This window comes from Hyperolius riggenbachi, chromosome 2 (assembly GCF_040937935.1).
Source record: "Hyperolius riggenbachi isolate aHypRig1 chromosome 2, aHypRig1.pri, whole genome shotgun sequence".
Classification (NCBI taxonomy): domain Eukaryota; kingdom Metazoa; phylum Chordata; class Amphibia; order Anura; family Hyperoliidae; genus Hyperolius; species Hyperolius riggenbachi.
The window spans coordinates 200,544,879-200,567,681 of NC_090647.1; the positions used below are offsets into that span (position 1 = coordinate 200,544,879).

The 22,803-nt window shown below is 45.2% G+C and overlaps 1 protein-coding gene across 1 annotated transcript in view; it reads right to left on the minus strand.

The window, feature by feature from the left end:
• Positions 1 to 22,803, minus strand: part of PCCA (propionyl-CoA carboxylase subunit alpha) — a 647,351-nt gene that overhangs the window by 396,536 nt on the left and 228,012 nt on the right. The window contains exons 10-11 of the mRNA XM_068267993.1: positions 14,305 to 14,407; positions 3,228 to 3,322 (exon numbers count right to left, since the gene is read on the minus strand). Of these exons, the coding sequence (XP_068124094.1) occupies positions 3,228 to 3,322; positions 14,305 to 14,407 (198 nt within the window). The remainder of the gene's footprint in view (positions 1 to 3,227; positions 3,323 to 14,304; positions 14,408 to 22,803) is intronic.

Here is a 22,803-nt window from a genome sequence, read left to right on the forward strand (position 1 = left end):
GGGGTCTGGGGAGAATCTGAGGGGTGGGGGGGTGATCAGGAGGGAGCAGGGGGCAGTTTAGGGACTAAAAAAAAAAATAGCGTTGACAGATAGTGACAGGGAGTGATTGATGGGTGATTAGGGGGGTGATTGTGTGCAAATGGTGGTCTGGGGGGTGGGCAGGGGGGGGTCTGAGGGGTACTGTGGGCGATCAGGGGGCAGGGGGGGGCAGATCAGTGTGTTTGGGTGCAGACTAGGGTGGCTGCAGCCTGCCCTGGTGGTCCCTCGGACACTGGGACCACCAGGGCAGGAGGCAGCCTGTATAATACACTTTGTATACATTACAAAGTGTATTATACACTTTGTAGCGGCGATCGCGGGGTTAACAACCCGCCGGCGCTTCCGATTGGCCGGCGGGTTGACGTCGCGGGTGGGCGGAGCCTATTGCCGGTGGATGCGCGCGCATCCCAGCGCGCGATCCCCGGCCAGAGAGTGCCCCAGGACCTGACGCCAATCTGCGTTACGTGGTCCTGGGGCTGCCACTTTGCCGCCGCCAATATGAAGTAGGCGGTCGGCAAGTGGTTAACAGGAAGAATAAGAAAAAAACGGAAAAAATGCATCATTTCTCAGTTTTCAGCCATTATAGTTTTAAAATAATACATGCCTCCATAATTAAAACGCACGTATTGTATTTGCCCATATGTCCGGGTTATTATACCGTTAAAATTATGTCCCTATCACAATGTATGACGACATTATTTTATTTGGAAATAAAGGTGCATTTTTTCCGTTTTGCATCTATCACTATTTACAAGTTTAAAATAAAAAAAAATATAGAAGTATTTCATCTTTACATTGATATTTAAAAAGTTTAGACCCTTAGGTAAATATTTAAATGTTTTTTTTTTTATTATAATTTTTTTTTTTTTTTTTTATATTAAACATTTTATTTGGGTAGTTTTGGGAGGGTGGGATGTAAACAAGTGATTTATAATTTAAATGTGTGTTTGAATTTTATTTTTTTTACTTTTCGTTGTAGTTTTACTTTTTGGCTACAAGATGGCGGCCATGAGTTTGTTTACATGACGTCACTCTAAGCGTAACACACGCTTAGAGCGATGCATGGGGTACGTTACAGCCAGAAAAAGCGAAGCTTCCGAGAGAAGCTGTCGCTTTTTCAGCGGGGGAGAGGAATCAGTGATCGGGCACCATAGCCCGATTCACTGATTGCCTGGCTAATGAACCGCGGGCCGGGAGCGTGCGGGCACGCGCGATCGGCCGCGGGAGCGCGCATGGTTCCTACGTCCAGGAACCAAAATAGGTTAATTACAGTAGCATGCATTATTTAAAAACTATAATGGCCGAAAACTGAAAAATAATGTTTTCCCACATTTTTTCCTATTTTCCCATTAAAACACATTTAGAATAAAATAATTCTTGGCATAATGCCCCACCTAAAGAAAGCCTAATTGGTGACGAAAAAAACAAGATATAGTTCAATTCATTTCGATAAGTAATAATAAAGTTATAGACGAATGAATGGAAGGAGCGCTGAAAGGTGAAAATTGCTCTGGTGCTCAAGGGGTAAAACCCTTCAGCTGTGAAGTGGTTAATAAGTGGTATCGGATGGAAATGTTTGCAACTTTCACCTGGGTAAAACAGAATATACAAATGATTGCATTTTAGTGTAATTGGAGTCACATGAATCCACCAACAGCAAGAACATCAACAGTAGTGCACACACTGAAGGGTAGGGGGAGCCTAGATCTGGGATTAAAATGAACCTGAGGTGCAAGACCGATAGGCTATCATTCATAAAGCATTTCCGTATGCGGAAATGCTTTAAACAGCTGACTTTACCGACCACTCGGCAAAGTCAGCATTCATAAAGGCTCTTTGCGCATGAAAAAATGACACCACCGAGCAGAGTGATAAATCACCGCCTTGTGCGGTGATTATCGGGACAAATGTAGCAAAATGTTAATTCATGAAGATCACCGCAAGCGGTGTGAGGTCGGGAAGTACCGCTCCCTCTGATGTGGCGATACCAATGTAAGTGAATGGAGACACACAGACCTCCCAGGCAGCTGCAGCAGAGCGGAACACGGAGAAATGTATCAAATCGGCAGCTTCCGTGTCTCCGCCAGCCTACCGCCAGCCTAGTTCGGGGAATCTCCGCACTGCTACCGCACATGGATACTTTTTTATGAATGCCCACCCAGAAGTCTAAAACACCGCCAGCGGTGTTTTCCCGCACTGATTCTCCATACCGACAGCTCCTTTATGAATGATAGCCATAGAAGCTAACATTTTTTATTTCCGTTTAAACAATATACCACTTGCCTGGCAGTACTGCTGATCTTTCTGGTCATTAGGGTCTAAATCACACACCCTAAACAAGCATGCAGCTAATCTTATCAGATTTGTCATAGACATCTGATCTGCATGCTTGTTCCAAGACTATGGCTAATTGTATTAGAGGCAGAGGATCAGCAGGACAGCCAGGCAATGTGCATTGTTTTAAAGGAAATAAACATGTCGGCCTCCAAACACCTCTCACCTTGGGTTTCCCTTAAAGAGGAACTCCAGTGAAAATAATGTAATAAAAAAAGTGCTTCAGTTTTACAATAATTATGTATAAATGATTTAGTCAGTGTTTGCCCATTGTAAAATCTTTTAAATTCCTTATTTACAATCTGACATTTATCACATGGTGACATTTTTACTGCTGGCAGGTGATGTAGCTGCTGCTTGTGGTTTTGGCAGCTGTAAACAGCTATTCCCCACAATGCAACAAGGTTCACAGACAGGAAACTGCCAGGAGTACCATGGTCCTCAGAGTTTCTTGTGGGAGGGTTTTCACCACAATATCAGCCATACAGAGCCCCCTGATGATCAGTTTGTGAAAAGGAATAGATTTCTCATGGGAAAGAAGGTATCAGCTACTGATTGGGATGAAGTTCAATTCTTGGTCACGGTTTCTCTTTAAATGCAGAGTTTTAGTGATTACTACCACCTAGGTCATCTTGACATACATCCCCCACCCCCTGTGGAGTAGCCCTTTAAGAACTTAAATGGAGTATTATCGCACTGGGCATCCTCTCAAAGCTTTTATTTTTCCCTGAACTGTCAGTAGTGAGGCATTTATTCTTATTAATAGTACCTGCTACAAAGAAACTTTTTGCAATACAAGTGCAGCACAACAGTCGACATAATGGAATAGCAGCAATTATCTACAAATAAATTACCTTGGTGCCTCCTCCACAACTTTTTGGTTCCGCCTTTGAATGGAACATTCTCTTTCATTTAGCCAGAGAGCATTGCCATGTTTGTCTGCAAGTACCTGATAAAAGATCATAAATGTCTGATTAAAATAATTTGGTCTACTAGAAACTACACTATTTAATTACACAGACCTGATCAAGTATAAAGCCGGGTCTACACGGATCGACTCTGCCGCGTACCCGCCGCGTCCCCGCTCGTCCGCGCGTGCGTCGGATTCGATTACCCCTCGTCCCCGCTTATCTTCTGCTCGATTCTCCGCTATTGTTCGCTCGCGGGGAATCGACCGTGGCGAGATCGGACCTGTTGGATCTTATCAATTGAGCCGCATTAGCGGCTCGATTGAAAAGACACATCGTGCCGTGTAGACCCGGCTTAAAGCGGACACAAACCAAACATTTTTTTAATTCAAAATATTAAAGGGATACTGTAGGGGGGGTCAGGGGAAAATGAGTTTAACTTACCCGGGGCTTGTAACGGTCCCCCGCAGACATCCTGTGTTGGCGCAGCCACTCACCGATGTTCCGGCCCCGCCTCCAGTTCACTTCTGGAATTTCAGACTTTAAAGTCTGAAAACCACTGCGCCTGCGTTGCCGTGTCCTCGATCCCGCTGATGTCATCAAGAGCGCACAGCGCAGGCCCAGTATGGTCTGTGTCTGCGCAGTACACTCCTGGTCACATCAGCGGTAGTGTTGGGCAAACACCTGGATGTTCGGGTTCGCGAACGTTCGCCGAACATGGCCGCGATGTTCGGGTGTTCGCGCCGAACTCCGAACATAATGGAAGTCAATGGGGACCCGAACTTTCGTGCTTTGTAAAGCCTCCTTACATGCTACATACCCCAAATTTACAGGGTATGTGCACCTTGGGAGTGGGTACAAGAGGAAAATAAAATTTAGCAAAAAGAGCTTATAGTTTTTGAGAAACTCGATTTTAAAGTTTCAAAGGGAAAACTGTCTTTTAAATGCGGGAAATGCCTGTTTTCTTTGCACAGGTAACATGCTTTTTGTCGGCATGCAGTCATAAATGTAATACAGATGAGAGGTTCCAGGAAAAGGGACCGGTAACGCTAACCCAGCAGCAGCACACGTGATGGAACAGGAGGAGGGCGGCGCAGGAGGAGAAGGCCACGCTTTGAGACACAACAACCCAGGCCTTGCATGAGGACAAGAAGCGTGCGGATAGCATGCATTTTGCCGCCATGCAGTCATAAATGTAATAAAGATAAGAGGTTCCATAAACAGGGACCGGCAACGCTAACCCAGCAGCAGCACACGTGATGGAACAGGAGGAGGCGCAGGAGGAGAAGGCCACGCTTTGAGACACAACAACCCAGGCCTTGCATGAGGACAAGAAGCGTGCGGATAGCATGCATTTTGCCGCCATGCAGTCATAAATGTAATAAAGATAAGAGGTTCCATAAACAGGGACCGGCAACGCTAACCCAGCAGCAGCACACGTGATGGAACAGGAGGAGGCGCAGGAGGAGAAGACCACGCTTTCAGACACAACAATCCAGGCCTTGCATGAGGACAAGAAGCGTGCGGATAGCATGCATTTTGCCGCCATGCAGTCATAAATGTAATAAAGATAGGAGGTTCCATAAACAGGGACCGGCAACGCTAACCCAGCAGCAGCACACGTGATGGAACAGGAGGAGGCGCAGGAGGAGAAGGCCACGCTTTCAGACACAACAACCCAGGCCTTGCATGAGGACAAGAAGCGTGCGGATAGCATGCATTTTGCCGCCATGCAGTCATAAATGTAATAAAGATAAGAGGTTCCATAAACAGGGACCGGCAACGCTAACCCAGCAGCAGCACACGTGATGGAACAGGAGGAGGCACAGGAGGAGAAGGCCACGCTTTGAGACACAACAACCCAGGCCTTGCATGAGGACAAGAAGCGTGCGGATAGCATGCTTTTTACCCCCATGCAGTCATAAATGTAATACAGATAAGAGGTTCAATAAACAGGGACCGGAAACGCTAACCCATCACAGATGGTCATTGTTCATGTTACTTGGTTGGGGTCCAGGAGTGTTGCTTAGTCGTTTCCAATCCAGGATTGATTCATTTTAATTTGAGTCAGACGGTCTGCATTTTCTGTGGAGAGGCGGATACGCCGATCTGTGACTATGCCTCCGGCAGCACTGAAACAGCATTCCGACATAACGCTGGCTGCCGGGCAAGCCAGCACCTCTATTGCGTACATTGCCAGTTCGTGCCAGGTGTCTAGCTTCGATACCCAATAGTTGAAGGGTGCAGATGGATTGTTCAACACAGCTACGCCATCTGACATGTAGTCCTTGACCATCTTCTCCAGGCAATCGGTGTTGAAGGTGGATCTGCACGCTTGCTGTTCTGTGGGCTGCTGCATGGGTGTCAGAAAATTTTCCCACTCCAAGCAAACTGCCGATACCATTCCCTTTTGGGCACTAGCTGCGGCTTGTGTTGTTTGCTGCCCTCCTGGTCATCCTGGGTTTGTGGAAGTCAGTCTGTCGGCGTACAACTAGCTAGAGGAGGGGGAGGATGTCAATCTCCTCTCTAAAGTCTCCACATGGGCCTGCTGGTATTCTTCCATTTTGACCTGTCTGACTCTTTCTTCAAGCAGTTTTGGAACATTGTGTTTGTACCGTGGATCCAGAAGGGTATAAACCCAGTAATTGGTGTTGTCCAGAATGCGCACAATGCGTGGGTCGCGTTCAATGCAGTCTAGCATGAATTGAGCCATGTGTGCCAGAGTCCTGCCAGAATCCTCATCATCCTCTTGTGAGCGTTGTGATAGTTATTGGGATGCATCATAGTCGTCACCTTCTTCCTGGTCTGCTTCTGCTGACCATTCGCGCTGAATTGTGGAAGTCCAACGTGCACCGCTCTGGCCCTCGTCAGTGGTGGCATGAAATTCCTGCTCCAACTCCAGCTGTTCCTCCTCCTCTTCTTCGTCATAGCTGCTGGGGCCAGCGTTTCCTGAGGCAGATGGCCTGATGTTGGTACCATCACGCTGATCGTTTTCTCCTTCAGATTCCTCCAGTTGCATCATGACAGCTGTTTCCTTGATTTTCAACATTGACTTCTTCAGTAAACACAGCAGTGGTATAGTAATGCTGACTGAAGAGTTGTCACTGCTCACAAGCAACGTGGATTGCTCAAAATTTTGGAGGACTTGGCAGAGGTCCAACATGTTGGCCCAATCGGATCCACAGAGGCTTTGCAGCTGTCCGGATGCGCCTCGGTACTGCACCGTCATGTACTGGACCACTGCACTCTTCTGCTCGCAAAAGCGGGCTAGCATGTGCAGCGTAGAATTCCAGCGCGTAGGGACATCAGACAGCAAGCGATGGTGGGGGAGATTGAAGCGCTCCTGCATCTTGGCGAGTGCCCCCGAAGCAGTACTGGAATTTCTACAATGTTTGGCCACTCGTCGCACCTTCAACAGAAGATCGGCCACGCCTGGGTATGTCCTCAGGAACCGCTGAACTACTAGGTTCATCACGTGCGCCAGGCAAGGGATGTGTGTCAGCTTAGCCAACATTAAAGCGCGAATGAGATTACTCCCATTATCACACACAACCATGCCCGGTTTCAGGTCCAGCGGTGCCAGCCACAAATCCGTCTGTTCCTTTATTCCCCTCCAAATTTCCTCCCCTGTGTGCTGCTTATCCCCAAGGCAGATTAGCTTCAGCAACGCTTGCTGACGCATGCCAACAGCTGTGCTGCACTGCTTCCACGATCCTACTGCTGCTGGGTTAGCGTTTCCGGATGAGGTACAGCTTTGAGATGCGTTGGAGGAGAAGGAGTCAGAGAGGTAGGTGCTGCTGTTGTTATCCAGTGGGAGGGACGGCGGTGCAGCTGTTTGCGGCGTGGGCAACACCCGCGCCGTAGCAGGTGAGGAATCGCTGCCAGGCTCCACAAGGTTCACCCAGTGCGCGGTAAGGGAGATGTATCGGCCCTGGCCGAACGCACTCGTCCAGGTGTCAGTGGTGAGGTGAACCTTGCAGGCAACGGCATTCTTCAAGCTTCGGGTTATTTTGCTGACCACGTGCTCATACAACTCAGGCACTGCAGAGCGTGCAAAGTGGTAGCGGCTGGGAACCACGTAACGTGGGATGGCCACTGACATCATGCCCTTGAAGCGGTTTGTCTCCACCACTCGATATGGCAGCATTTCGCAGGCCAGAAGCTTGGCTATGCTGGCTGTTAGTGCCACGGCCCGGGGGTCATTTGCTGGCAATTTCCTCTTGCGCTCAAGCATCTCCGAGACAGACAACTGAACCGTAGGGCTGCACACTGAACGGCTGTTGGTTGTTGTGTTTGATGACTGGGAGACCTCAAGAGCACTATTCCGGAAAGTGACAGTGTCAGCGTCGTCTGATGTTTGTGAATGTTGTTGTGAACCACGCAATGGCTGGGCTACTGCTGCTGCTGAGGAGGGTCTGGTGGTGAGTCTGGTGACCCCAAGGGAGGCAGTGTTGCTGGTACCCTGTCCTGGTGGCCACAGAGTGGGATGTTTGGATACCATGTGGCGGGTCATGCTGGTGGTGGAGAGGTTGTTAATATGTTTCCCCCTGCTCAGGCGGGTCTTGCACACCTTGCAAATCACCATGGTACCATCCTCACTGCAGTCTTTAAAGAAAGGCCAGACTTTGGAGCACCTGCCTTGCTGGCGATTTCTGTTTGCGCCTCTTTTGCGTCTCACTTGAACTTCCACGCTTGTGGTGCCTGAAATTTCGCGCCGCCTACCTTGTGGCACAAGGCAAACTCGTGCAGCAGTGGGTTCTTCAACAGACTCATCTGTGCTGCTACGACGGCAATGTTCTCCTTCACATACAAAATCTGGGTCTCTGTCAACATTGTCCATACCCTCCTCCTCTTCCATCTCCTCAAACTCGTCATATGTGATTGTGGGCCGCCGCCGTGGAGTAGAGCTCCCAACAACAACCTCTGCGCAGCACACTCCAACGTCGTCTTCAAGATCTTCTCGGCTGACCTCCTGCAATTGAAACCCCTCCTGCCCAACTTGCTCTGGGATTTGGGTTTCAAAGTCCTCCTCGGACTCGTCTTGCATTTCAGTGCGCGGTGCATTTCCCACAGTCAATGGTTGTGAATCCGGGCACAACATTTCTGGCTGTTCCATTGACCTTTGAAAGGTGGAAGTTTGTTGCGCTGGGAATAGCTCCTGCGAATACCCCATTGTGTCCTGAGGAAATTCTTCGGACTGGTTATTTGGCAGTTGTGTGCGTGGTGTCGCTGCCGGTTGCGTCAGCTTTGTGCCCACTGGCTCCTTGTAACTGGCTGAGGACTCGGACCTCGTGCGTGATGTGCTGGTGCTGCTTAACCCACTGCTAGACGCTTGAGAGGTCATCCAATTAACCTCCCTGGCGGTAAGCCCGAGCTGAGCTCGGGCTATGCCGCCGGGAGGCACCGCTCAGGCCCCGCTGGGCCGATTTGCATAATTTTTTTTTTGTTACACGCAGCTAGCACTTTGCTAGCTGCGTGAAACCTCCGATCGCCGCCGCTACCCGCCGATCCGCCGCTATACCCGTCGCTGCAGCCGCCCCCCCCCCCCCCCCCAGACCCCGTGCGCTGCCTGGCCAATCAGTGCCAGGCAGCGCCGTGGGGTGGATCGGATTCTCCTTTGACGTCACGACGTCAATGACGTCGGTGACGTCATCCCGCCCCGTCGCCATGGCGACGGGGGAAGCCCTCCAAGAGATCCCGTTCTTTGAACGGGATCTCTTGATCTCCGTTCGCCGGCGGCGATCGGAGGGGCTGGGGGGATGCCGCTCAGCAGCGGCTATCATGTAGCGAGACATTGTCTCGCTACATGAAAAAAAAAAAAAAAAATTAAAAAAAAGGTATTTGCTGCCCCCTGGCGGATTTTAACAAACCGCCAGGGAGGTTAATGATCTGGTCCTGTTCTTTTGGATTTGTGAGGGTTGATTTCCTGGACAACATGGGCGGTATTGAGTGGGTTTTCTTCGGTGCTCCACTGTGGCCTGTACGTGAACCGTCAGGGGGAACACCTCTTCCCTTGCCCCTCCCTCTTTCACAGGATTTCTTCTTCATTTCACTTATCCTTAAAGTACACGCTGACTGGCAGCAGTACAGTGGCAGTACAGAAATGCTATACAGTGGCGGGTGAGCGGTGTACTACTGTTCCCAGCAGAGACACAGAGCGGCAGTAAACACAATGCTATATAGTGTGGGTGAGCGGTGTACTACTGTTCCCAGCAGTGACACAAAGCACAATGCTATACAGGGTGAGCGGTGTACTACTGTTCCCAGCAGACACACAGAGTGGCAGTAAACACAATGCTATATAGTGTGGGTGAGCGGTCTACTACTGTTCCCAGCAGCGACACAGAGCACAATGCTATACAGGGTGAGCGGTGTACTACTGTTCCCAGCAGACACACAGAGTGGCAGTAAACACAATTCTATATAGTGTGGGTGAGCGGTGTACTACTGTTCCCAGCAGACACACAGAGTGGCAGTAAACACAATGCTATATAGTGTGGGTGAGCGGTGTACTACTGTTCCCAGCAGCAACACAGAGCACAATGCTATACAGGGTGAGCGGTGTACTACTGTTCCCAGCAGAGACAGAGTGGCAGTAAACACAATGCTATATAGTGTGGGTGAGCGGTGTACTACTATTTCCAGCAGTGACACAAAGCACAATGCTATACAGGGTGAGCGGTGTACTACTGTTCCCAGCAGACACACAGAGTGGCAGTAAACACAATGCTATATAGTGTGGGTGAGTGGTGTACTACTGTTCCCAGCAGCGACACAGAGCACAATGCTATACAGGGTGAGCGGTGTACTACTGTTCCCAGCAGAGACACAGAGTGGCAGTAAACACAATGCTATATAGTGTGGGTGAGCGGTGTACTACTATTCCCAGCAGCGACACAGAGCACAATGCTATACAGGGTGAGCGGTGTACTACTGTTCCCAGCAGACACACAGAGTGGCAGTAAACACAATGCTATATAGTGTGGGTGAGCGGTGTACTACTATTCCCAGCAGCGACACAATGACCGGGGGACCCTGGCTAGCCTGGCTGGAGAGAGAACTACCCTGCCTGCCTACCCAAAGCTAAACCCACAGACAAATGGCAGAGAAATGACGTGGATCGGGTATTTATTTACCCGAACCACGTGACCCGTTCGGCCAATCAGAGCGCGTTCGGGTCCGAACCACGTGACCCGTTCGTCCAATCACAGCGCTAGCCGAACGTTCGGGTAACGTTCGGCCATGCGCTCTTAGTTCGGCCACCATCAGGTGTTCGGCCGAACTCGAACATCACCCGAACAGGGTGATGTTCTGCAGAACCCGAACAGTGGCGAACACTGTTCGCCCAACACTAATCAGCGGGAGCGAGGACACGGGCGTGCAGGCACAGTGGTTTTCTGACTTTAAAGTCAGAAATTCCAGAAGTGGACTGGAGGCGGGGCCGGAGCATCGGTGAGTGGCTGTGCCAACACAGGATGTCTGCGGGGGACCATTAGAAGCACCGGGTAAGTTCAGCTCATTTTCCCCCGACCCCCCTACAGTATCCCTTTAAGTTGCACCACTCTGACACATACAAAGATAAATAAACACTCCTTCAAGCCTATGAGCATTTCAGTGCATGCTTTTCACCCTCCTCTTTGCATAACTAGGGTTACACAGGGGGCAGCCATTAGCAATTCCTCCTTTGCTGGACACCATCTACTCCACCAGTTTGCCGGATTATTTGCCGGCAATATGAAAGGAAGGGAGGGGTTTCTCCAATAAATGTAAAATATTTTATATTTGTCATCATGCAGCTGAAAAAAGGCTGCTATTTATTATTATAATTTAGAAAATAGATTTTATTTCTGAAATCTTGTATTTTTAGTTTGGGTCCACTTTAAGACTACTGAAAAATTTATAGTTAGCAAAACAAAGTACAGCAAAGCAGTGATTGGCAATAGATAAGCCACACAAGATTTTTCAGATATAAACAGGTCTATTGTCAAGAACTATCATAAAAAAATGGTATAATTTAAAATGCATACTTACAAAATGTATATTTCTCCCAGAGTAACCTGCACTATAGATTTATTTTTTTCCTATGTTGCTGTCACTTACAGTAGGTAGTAAAAAGTTGACAGGTTTTGGACTATTCCATCTTCTCATGGGGGATTTTCAGTATTCCCTTTATCCTTTACAAAAGCACTCGATGGAAAGAATCTGGCCAGCCCGCTTACTTATTTGCACACTATTGTTGCAGTTGGACTGAGCAAATGCCATTTGTGCTTTTATTATAAACAAATCCATGAGAATCCCCCATAAGCAGATGGACTAGTCCAAAACCTGACAAATCTGTCTGATTTTTTACGTACTACTGTAAATGACAGCCACATAGGAGAAAATTATAGCACATTTTACTCGGGGAGAATCATACTTTTTATTGATGTGTTTTTATGTAAGCTAAATTTTACAGTTTTTCATGATAGTGGTCCTTTCCTTGCATATGAGCCTCAGATTCCGAGAGGCAAACGACTGTTCAGAAAAAGAGACATGCACTGATTTTAAACTGTGGATGAAGATTGCCACTTCTGTGGTGATCTACAGGAAAATACGTGAACAGGTGATTTAAATAAAGAAAACAAAAAACAAGCAAACAAACCTATTCTCCACACTGCTCCTCTGACTTAAATCGTGTTCTTCCCTTTCAGGGCTCATTCACACTAGCGCGCATCTGTCCGCTTTTCAGCAACATGTATCAATTTACTTTGTACAGCGCCACGGAATATCTTGATGCTTTATAAATCAATAATAATAATTATCTGTAACATTGATGTGCTGATAAAAAGTAGCAAATGCTACTTGTCGATTTATAAAGTCACAATCATACTGATGGTCCCTTTATTAATGACACGTGTGACTTTTTTGCTGGTAATTATAAGCAATAGTAGTGATCATGGGAAATTGACAAATCGTTACAAAATTGGCTGATTGTCACTTTTATAAACTTGAATATGAATATCATACTTCAAAAAAGTGAGGTTAATACTGAAGGAATAAAAGCACTTTACTAGAGATTGCAGATCATCAGCTTTATAAAGAGACCTCTAGGCTGCGTTCACATTACAACAGGTTTGTGCCATGGATACGTCCACATGAAACCCCTGATAAGAATTACTACCAAAACACGTCTGACTTCCATCCAGTGTGTGCAAATTGTGCAGGTCAGGACTTTGCATTTCACCACTGCAACAAAGCGGACAATTGAAACACGCATGAACGGATCCTATGCTTAACATAGAATCTGTCCACATGTCCATTCCTGTGCCGGAAATTTTCTGCCCTCAAAAGCTTGTGCGCCGCATAGACCGCAATACTAATGGGTGCTATAGCAGCACCCTGCGGACAACAGATTGCAAGGATGGGGTAATATACTGTATGTGTGTGTAGATTAGTACTAGAATTAGGTAGGGGTAGGGTATCGTCTTTAGGCTGAGATAAGTAGGTTAGCATTAGGAGTAGGTAAGGGGGTTAGTGTTAGACTTAGATAGTGGTAGGTTATATTAGGCTTAGATAGCAGAAGGTTAGAAAAAGCGAAAATAGAATATCAGTAATATTGCTGATATTCTTTTATCGTAATTTTCCAGCTCCCAATAGTAAGATAATGGCAGCATTGAAGAATGATATTCTACTAGAGCAGGGGTCTCAAACTTGTGGCCCGCGGGCCATTTGCGGCCCTCGGTACAATATTTTGTGGCTCGCGCCGGCAAAAGCAAAAGAGACACGGAAGCGAACTATTTTAGCTTATAGTTCTCTTCAGTGTTCCCAAGTAAACTGCCGCATCCCCGCCGCTTAACAAGAGCCCCCAAATCCCTGGGCAAACATAGACTGCGCTGAGGGGCAGAGCTTCCAGCTGCAGCTCTGCCACTCCTGACGTCAATCGCCACACGGATCGCCGCCTCTCCCCGCCCCTCTCTGTGAAGGAAGCGTGAGAGGGGCGGGCAGAGGCGGCGATCCGCCGCGATTGACGTCAGGAGGGGCAGAGCTTCCAGGAAATGCCGGTGGATTGCCCCCCGGGCGATTTGGAGGCCCAGCAGGCCTCGTTTTGCGGCGGGGACACGGCGGATTACTTGTAATGGGAGCACTGAAGCGAACTATAAGGTAGGACACTTCATGTTCAGAAGAAATAATTAAAACTGTCAATGACATTTGAGGACTTTTTTTGTGTAATCCCTTATGCGGCCCAGCCTCATCCTGACTTTGCCTCTTGCGGCCCCCAGGTAAATTGAGTTTGAGACCCCTGTACTAGAGGCTTCAACTGGCACCCAAATTTGCCCTGCATAATTTTTTTGATGCACGCTGTCCATTAATATGTCGTAGTCTATTTTGTGAAAGGGACCTATTTTAGCTGTAGTGTGAATCCAGCCTTAGAGATTGGAAAACATTACATACAAGGAGAACCAAGCTCAATTGATTTAACGTAAACCTGAGATGACGGGAAGTAAAAGTTTTATACATTCCTGGGGCTTCCTCCAGCCCCCTCCACACAGATTGCTCCCACTGATGCTTGCTCCTCGATCCTCCTGTAGAAACCCCAGGTATGTATAAAACGTTTACTTCCCATCGTCTCAGGTACACTTTAAGGACTACTAAAAACTAAGATTTAAAATACATACATATAAGATGTACCCAGAAATTACCTTTTTCCTATGTTGCAGTCACTTACAGAAGGTAGTATTGATATTGACAGCGCTTACAGGTTTTGGACTAATCCATCTCCATATGGGGGATTATCAGGGTTTTATTTTCAAAAGCACTTTCTGAATGGCAGTTGCACAAGGTGGCCAGCTGGCATCATTGCAAAGATCATTTCCAGGAAGTGGTTTTGTAAAGAATAAAATGAATACTGTGAATTCCCCATGAGGAGATGGACTGGTCAAAATTGTCAGATTTTTATGATCTACCGTAAGTGACAGCAACATAAGGCTCAAGTGGTCATTTAACTATTACAGAAAAACACACCATCTTCCCCTGTAAGTTTTACCTGGATCTCTATATGGCGAGGATTATCAATGAATTTTTCAATTAACAGACGATCATCGCCAAAACTTGATGCCGCTTCCTGTGCAGAAAACCTAAATCCCTCCCTAATGGAGACATGAAAAAAAAACAGAACTTGTAAATGCATATATCACATAAAATCACCACAAGAACAAACATTTGCAGTTTGAAATCAACAAATAACAATCAGCAATATATTATTAATAGCAAATATGCCATTAAGATCAGCCTTCTAATATGTCAAGATTCAGGGAAGAGTATTATTACACTACAGCGATTGGAAAGGTAAAAAAATCCAAGGCTTTATTTAGAACATCAAATGACACACAGAAAAAAAGCTCACGCGTATCAGAGCTCAGTATGGCTCCTTAGGCCTCGTTCAGACTATACACGCTGCCGTGCGCATTTTGGCAGCGCGTATAGTGTGCGACGCGCAAGAACGGTAGAAGGGCATAGACAGCCCTTCTACCGTTCCCATCATATGCGCTGCGTGGCAGCGCGATTGCGCTATCACGTGCTGCACGCATTTTTGGTAATAGCAGCGCAGATCCCATTCATTGTAATGAATGGGATCTGCAGCGCATAGTAGTGCAGATGGCGTGCGATCGGACGCGTTGCATTCTGATCGCACATCCATCTGTACTAAATGATGTGAACGAGGCCTTAATCATACAGACTGTGTCCCTCTATGAATGAGGTAATTAAACAGCACAAAATCAGATTTAAATATTAAACAATTGAATAACCTTTTTTGGGGGACCCTAGACTAAAACATCACTTTTATTATAACCTTTAAAAACTATGCATTTATATTTGTGGGCTATATTTATTGAAATGTATGTCTGAATGCTATGTTTGCACATGCACTTCACCCTTAGCACTGAGCGTTTTTCTTCCCCTGGTGGGGCACTCCGTTTGAGGGGGTGAAAGGTGTTGGATTGGTGGGGAGTCTTTATGTATCTATAAGCATTTCTGTTGAAGGAATAGGGGGCTTGATTCAGCCACATACAGTATATACATTTTAGTGACGTGGATTTGGCTTATAGTACACCAGATCCTGTCCCCTGTAGGTCAATTTCAATGATAATATCACAAACTCATAGTCCTCCCAAAAAGTGACTTAATTGTGTTTAATGAGGTAATTAGCCAGATAGATCTCAATTCCAGTACTTTTGTTCTCCTTTGTTCCTGAATTTCTTTGGATCTTGGCATGATGTCTAGCTTTTGAGGTGCTTTTGGTCTACTTCTCTGTGTCAGATAGCTCCTATTTAACCACTTTACCCCCGCCCGTACGGATTTCTCCGTCCCTTTTTCCATCCTTTAACCCCCAGGGACGGAGAAATCCGTACTTTGCGCACTCCCGCCGCTGCCCGCGCTCCCGCTCGTAAACACGCCGCCCGCCGCTAGTAAACACGCCGCCGCCGGCTCGCCCGGAGATCAATGAACGGGAAAATCCATTCCCGTTCGTTGATCTAAGCCCCGCAATGATCCGCTGCTCTCCGATGGGCAGCGCGATCATTGTGAAAAGATACAGCCTCCAAGTACTTCCTCCAAGCTTCCGGAAGGACGCTTGGAGGTCGCATTAAAACAAAAAGTTACTGTGGCCATCTTGTGGCCAAATAGTAAAACTACACCCTACAAATTTTTCACATACAAATACATTACTTTTACACAAAAAATTAACTCATTACCTCCCACACTCCTAATTTTTTTTTTTTGTAATTAAAAAAAATTTAAAAAATGTACAATAAAAAAAATACATAAATAGTTACCTTAGGGACTGAACTTTTTTAAATATTTATGTCAGGAGGGTACAACACTGTTACTTTATAAACTATGGGCTTGTAATTAGGGATGGACGCAAAACTGAAAAAAATGCACCTTTATTTCCAAATAAAATATTGGCGCCAAACATTGTGATAGGGACATAATTTAAACATTTTTATAACTGGGACAAAAGGGCAAATACATTTCATGGGTTTTAATTACAGTAGCATGCATTATTTAAAAACTATAATGGCCGAAAACTGAAAAATAATTTTTTTCCCACATTTTTCCTATTTTCCCATTAAAACACATTTAGAATAAAATAATTCTTGGCATAATGTCCCACCTAAAGAAAGCCTAATTGGTGGCGGAAAAAACAAGATATAGTTCATTTCATTGCGATAAGTAATAATAAAGTTATAGACGAATGAGTGGAAGGAGCGCTGAAAGGTGAAAATTGCTCTGGTGGTCAGGGGGTAAAACCCCTCAGTGGTGAAGTGGTTAAGTGATTTCTTGATTGAAACAGGTGTGGCAGTAATCAGGTCTGGGGGTGACTACAGAAATTGAACTCAGGTGTGATAAACCACAGTTAAGTTATTTTTTAACAAGGGGGGCAATTTCTTTTTCACACAGGGCCATGTAGGTTTTGAGTTTTTGTCTCACTAAATAATAAAACTGCATTTTGTGTTCAATTATGTTATCTTTGACTAATAGTTAACGGTTTTTGATGAGCAGAAACATTTAAGTGTGACAAACATGCAAAAGAATAAGAAATCAGGAAGGGGGCAAATAGTTTTTCACACCACTGTAACTGTTTAGTACCCCTTGACAGTTACATATTTGTTAGCATGCCCCGAGCGCAACAAAATTATACCCTGAGGTACCGTACATGTACCATGTGTTAAAATCAAGGATGTATGGAACACATAAGCAGTATTACTAGTGCAAAAATCTTGATATAAAAAATAGAAAAAGAACCAAATTAAATCAGGCAAGGACATTTTGGAAAGGGAGCAGAAATCAGAGTGTTACCCAACATTAGAGACTTCATGTAAAACAAAAAAAGTGTTACTTTTGTTTTCAACCAGACAAACCATGTTGACAAATAGCAAAAAAAAATATATATAACTGTTAGATGCATCATGTACTTAAAAGTCTAGTATAAAGCTACCAGCTATACACATAAACAAGGTTTTAAAACAAAAAGGCACACTAATGCTCACAGAGAGGTGACAAGAGGTCAGCAACTCACCAGGTATTCTTCAGTTCATTATATGCACCAAAGAAGGGTCCGCAACTACATTTTGGAATTTAAAAAATCCTTAATATTTAAGATTCATTTTTTTTCTTTCTAAAGTTAAAATCTTATCAGTATGGTCTTCAATCATTTAGCATAATAAAGACCTACAGAATACTTGCTGAGTTGCTGACCACTTGTGTTCCTGTTACATTGGCTATTAGGAGTAAAGCTGCCATGCATCACCATCTGGATGAATCTCTGTAGCCGGGGTGGTGGGGGTTAAGCAGGTTTGCTTTCCTGCTTTCTCATACCAAATCTGTCCAAACATGATCTATAGAAAGTGGTCATCTTATTAATATTTAGTATTTATATAGTGCTGACATCTTCCGCAACGCTGTACAGAGTATATGGTCTTGTAACTTAAATGTCCCTCAGAGGAGATGTAATCCCAGCCATAGTCATAGGTCTATGTATGTATTGTGTAGTATATGTTGTCGGGCGTTTTGTCAATGTTTGTATAACTTGTTTAAAAATAAATATAAAATCAAAAATGTAAATGTAATGCTCCTGGGAAAATAGGAGGAGCTAAAATACAAACATACGCCTAACTGTGTGAGCTTGTTTTCCGAGGTTTTACAGTACTGGTTTAAACATGCAAATAAATGTGGACCAATTTATAAAAATATCAATTTAATATCGAATAAATATTACAATATCAAAACAATATAAAATTGCACTTTTGATATATAACAAAACTCATAAGGTCATTCTTATAATAAGCAATGAGCTGGATAATAATTTCAGTAAAACATCAAAATGTTATTATACTTAATCACCAATACAAAAGGCTTAAACCAATTAGCAGTCAACTCAAATACAGTGCAGAGTTATGACTCATCAAATATGGCCGTCGGCCCTGTTACTCAATTTACCACAGGGTCTCTGGAGACAAAATGGATGAATTGAACGACAACAAAATGGCTGTTATCAAAATCAAAATGGCTGCTATCAAAACAAAATGGTGGCTATCAAAAACAAAATGGTGGCTATCAAAAACAAAATGGTGGCTATCAAAAATCAAAATTGCGCAGTCCAAAATCAAAAATGCGCTATCTAAAATAAACTGGCTGATGTCAGCTATACCATTCAATATAACAAATTTAGGATGACTCAGTGGATCTGACGACTGGGCGTTGCCCCACAATCGCTATGCAATCAACTATAAATGACAGGAATTTTCCCACTGTCTATACTTTAACCTCCGCTGGCCTGTGATACTACACAGAGCAAGCGGGTAAAATACATATAATTTTGGAATAAGATATCTATTGAGTCGTCCTAAATTTGGCTAGGTGTGGCTTGCACATGCTGCGGCAAAGTATCAAAATATCTAGAGGAGGTAGCTTGAAAGGTCTAGCTTTTATCCAAAAAGAAAAATAAGTTATGGATTTCACAGTCAGCGATTCTTGAACGATTGATTGTGTCAATCTAAAGAAAAATATACCCACTGAATGGGTTTTATCAAATATGCGGAATGAGTAATTCCTGTGCACTGGAAGAACGCACTCCCTTTGGCTATAAATGACTATAAACTTAAGAAAGACAATGGTCAATAAATCAAACGTTCAGATATTTGTGCTGTGATAAGCCATATGCTTAAAAAGAAAAATCAGAACTGGTTTCAAATATAGTCACCAAGATGGCCTCTGGGCGTGTTCCTCTTAGGCGTGGCTGTGTTCAGATGGCATGAATCCTCTATGTCCTGGTCTGCTCAGATCTCTTGATGGTCTCATCCCCCTCATTGAATGACCCCTCTCATCTTATTCCCCTCACTACCTATGGTCCTGCCCAGGAGATTAAGTCTTCTAGCCTATCACTGGGCAGTGGGAGTGATCAATGGGAGCTTTCTGTGACTAATCTTTAACCCAAGTGTAATACTGGCTTTCACCCTTTGTAGGTGCTGTTGGCTAACTAATCACAGACTTATTGGGATATTTGACAAACTAAAGACAAAAATCATGTTTTATTATACCCCAACAGTGAATAAATCAATGTTATAAAAATTCATATCTTATGGATAGCTGATCTGGATGGGATCATTGGTTATTATTTAGTATACAGTGACCTTTTCTATCATATCCAAGATAGATTTGATTTTATCCAAAATCATAGTGGCATATTGAAAACCACCATGGACCTCCTTATATAACATATTGTGCTTGTTAGCAGAGTTTTATACCATTAACATTATTGTTTAACATGCAACACTGGTAAACATATAGCATATCCATATCATTCTGGATATATTCATTCAGGGAATCTTTATATTAACACGTATACATTTTCAATAACATTTTCATATTGTTACTGGTTTGCCCAGCTATAAGAAAAATAAAGGTATTTCCTAAGCCTTGTGTTTGTGTCTGGACTTTGGAAACACAAATATTGCATAGAAACCTTGCATGGGTTTTGGTTTCACATTCAATGTAGCCAGGTTTGAGCCATTGTATACAGATATTAGTCCATTTTTAAACACACTATTGTCACTCAGACTCCTCTTGTTTGCTATCTTGTCAAGTGTTTTGACCTAAAACAAAGAATGGTCTGATATCATTGTTCCCAGTAAGGTGAATGGGATTACCCATTGCAAATAGCACATCAGCTGACTGCCTGTTGTTCAACATCTGACCTTCCTTTAGAGACACATACAAGTCAGCCTTGCATGGCAATATTACATCGCCATATTAAAATATGCTCTGCCTTTCTCAATGATCAATGTATATGTTAACCTATAATCACCCTACATTAAGAAGTCTTTGTCTTCTGTAACCTAAGGAAAGGAAATTATTAGGTCTATGTGTATCTGATCATACACAGTTCAGTTTATCGGAAAAACGATATTCCGCCATATGGAAATCTCGACACAGTATAATAATCTAGGGTCAATTTAGGGGGAAGCCAATTAATTTATCTGTATGTTTTTGGGCTGTGAAAGTAAACCGGAGTGCCCGGAGGAAACCCAAGCATACACGGGGAGAACATAAAAAGTTCCTGCAGATAGTGCCCTGGCTGGGATTCGAACCAGGGACCCAGCGCTGCAAGGAGAGAGAGCGCAAACCACTACGCCAAAGTGCTGCCCAGATAATAAAATAGTACACACTATGCAAATATTTAGTGAAAAATAAACCAGAGGTGCAGTGAACTAAACACCAGAACTTTCATGCTGGTCAGTGAAGGGGGGGGGAGGGGATTTATACATACCTGGGGCTTCCTCCAACCCCCTCCCCACCCTCTTCCAACTCCTGGATCTTCTGAAACTGGCCCCAAGAAACGCTCCAGTCAGCGCAGGTGCAATCCGTTCATGCGCGCTCCCGCACCCCCGGGGGTGCTCTACACATGCGCAGTAGTACTGGGCAGGCGCAGAAAACTCCCAGCTTTGGAAGCACGACAGGGGGAGGGGCGCATGTGCCGTGCGCCACCGACCCGTGGACTTTCTGTGACCAATTTCAGAAGATACAGGAGGCAACAGATGGCAGTGAGGGAGCGATCTGTGTGGAGGGGGCTGGAGGAAGCCCAAGGTATGTATAAAACTTTTCTTTCCTTCCGTTTTAGGTTCTCTTTAAGAAGAGTGGGCAGAAATTCCTGAGAAAGAGACGGATAAAAGCCATTTACTGTATATTACTGAATCATGGCTTTTGGCTTTATTTTTGTTAAATCATTTGTTTATTACATAAAAGTGTAGAACTGAACGGAACTAAACTGAAAGGGTGTACCGTACTTTGTTTTTCTCATGCCAGTTGGTTAATATTCCACTGGCAGGATGCATTCTGAAGAATAGGTTTCTCATCAAGGGTGACAACATCTTACTGAGCCAAATCACTTTTCCTTAAAGGGATACTGTAGGGGGGGTCGGGGGAAAATGAGTTGAAGTTACCCGGGGCTTCTAATGGTCCCCCGCAGACATCCTGTGCCTGTGCAGCCACTCACCGATGCTCTGGCCCCGCCTCCAGTTCACTTCTGGAATTTCTGACTTTAAAGTCAGAAAACCACTGCGTCTGCATTGCCGTGTCCTCGCTCCTGCTGATGTCACCAGGAGTGTATTGCACAAGTCCAGTATGGTCTTTGGTCTGCGCAGTATGCTCCTGGTGCCATCAGCGGGAGCGAGGACACAGCAATGCAGGCGCAGTGGTTTTCTGACTTTAAAGTCAGAAATTCCAGAAGTGAACTGGAGGCGGGGCCGGAGCATCGGTGAGTGGCTGCGCGGGCACAGGATGTCTGCGGGGGACCATTAGAAGCCCCGGGTAACTTCAACTCATTTTCCCCCGACCCCCCTACAATATCCCTTTAAAGTCTATCTCAAAAGGGTACTTGGGAAAAATATTTTATCTGTACAATGTAACTAATGCACAAAAAGGGAGGCAGCATTAAGAAAATAACAGGAAAAAAAGAAACCAGCCTAAGCCTTACCCTCCAATTACAGGGATACTGAAAATGTAAGCGTTTAGTTTGCCATTTAAACATCTTGTTATACTATTGTTACAAACAAAAACATGGATACATGAGTGAAAAAACAGGGCTGTGGAGTCAGAGTAATTGTGGGTACCCGGAGTTGAAGTCAGAGTCGGTGGTTTCATAAACTGAAGAATCAGATGGTTTTTGGACCAACTCCAAAGTCCTGAAAAAAAAAAACCCACTCCAGGCGCACTCAGTCCCATGACTTTACACTGATTTATTTCAGTTCTAATTTGTTTCCTTTTTAAGGAAAAACAAAGGTACAAATTGTGAAGAAGACCTTACAGAGCTGTTGCCTTAACCAAGTGCCACTTGCATCTTTGATTTCTTAGTTGTCACTTGAACTGACCCGACTGACACGGGTTTGTCAGGCAAATCTTCCATTACAAGGGCAAAAACATTTTGGGTTCTAATGCTGCAGGTTTTTCCCCCTCTCCCTTATAGTGACAAAATAGTGGATTTATCAGCACTAGCGTAACAATAGGGGAAGCAGCCCCTGCCCCCACGGGGGGGCCCGGGGACCGCTCATGGCTGTTTTGGGGGGGCAGGAGGAGTCGCAGCATGAGGGAAGAGCTTCGCACATTAGCGGGGAGGGGGGACAGTCCCCCCCCCCCCCCCCCCTCACCTCGGGCTTTCCCCTCTGCGCTCCCCTCCTGCATCTATCTAAGGGGCAGCAGCGGCAGCTATAATTACCTCCATGCACCACCAGAGGTCTCCGATCTGCAAGAGCTTCACATTACTTCCTGTTTTGACAGTAGGCGTGGCTACCGCCGAAGTGCTCGCGCTGGCCCACCACGTGTAAACGCCAGCACGCTGAGCGATACTCCATACGGCCGGGATCCCCAACCGCATTGATCACTGCTACAGAGTCCTAGGCTATAGGAGCATAAAGCTTAGATGGAAGATGTTTTGCTGGCATGCCGCATGAATGAACGTGACCCAGTGCACTGCAGGTCTGGAAAT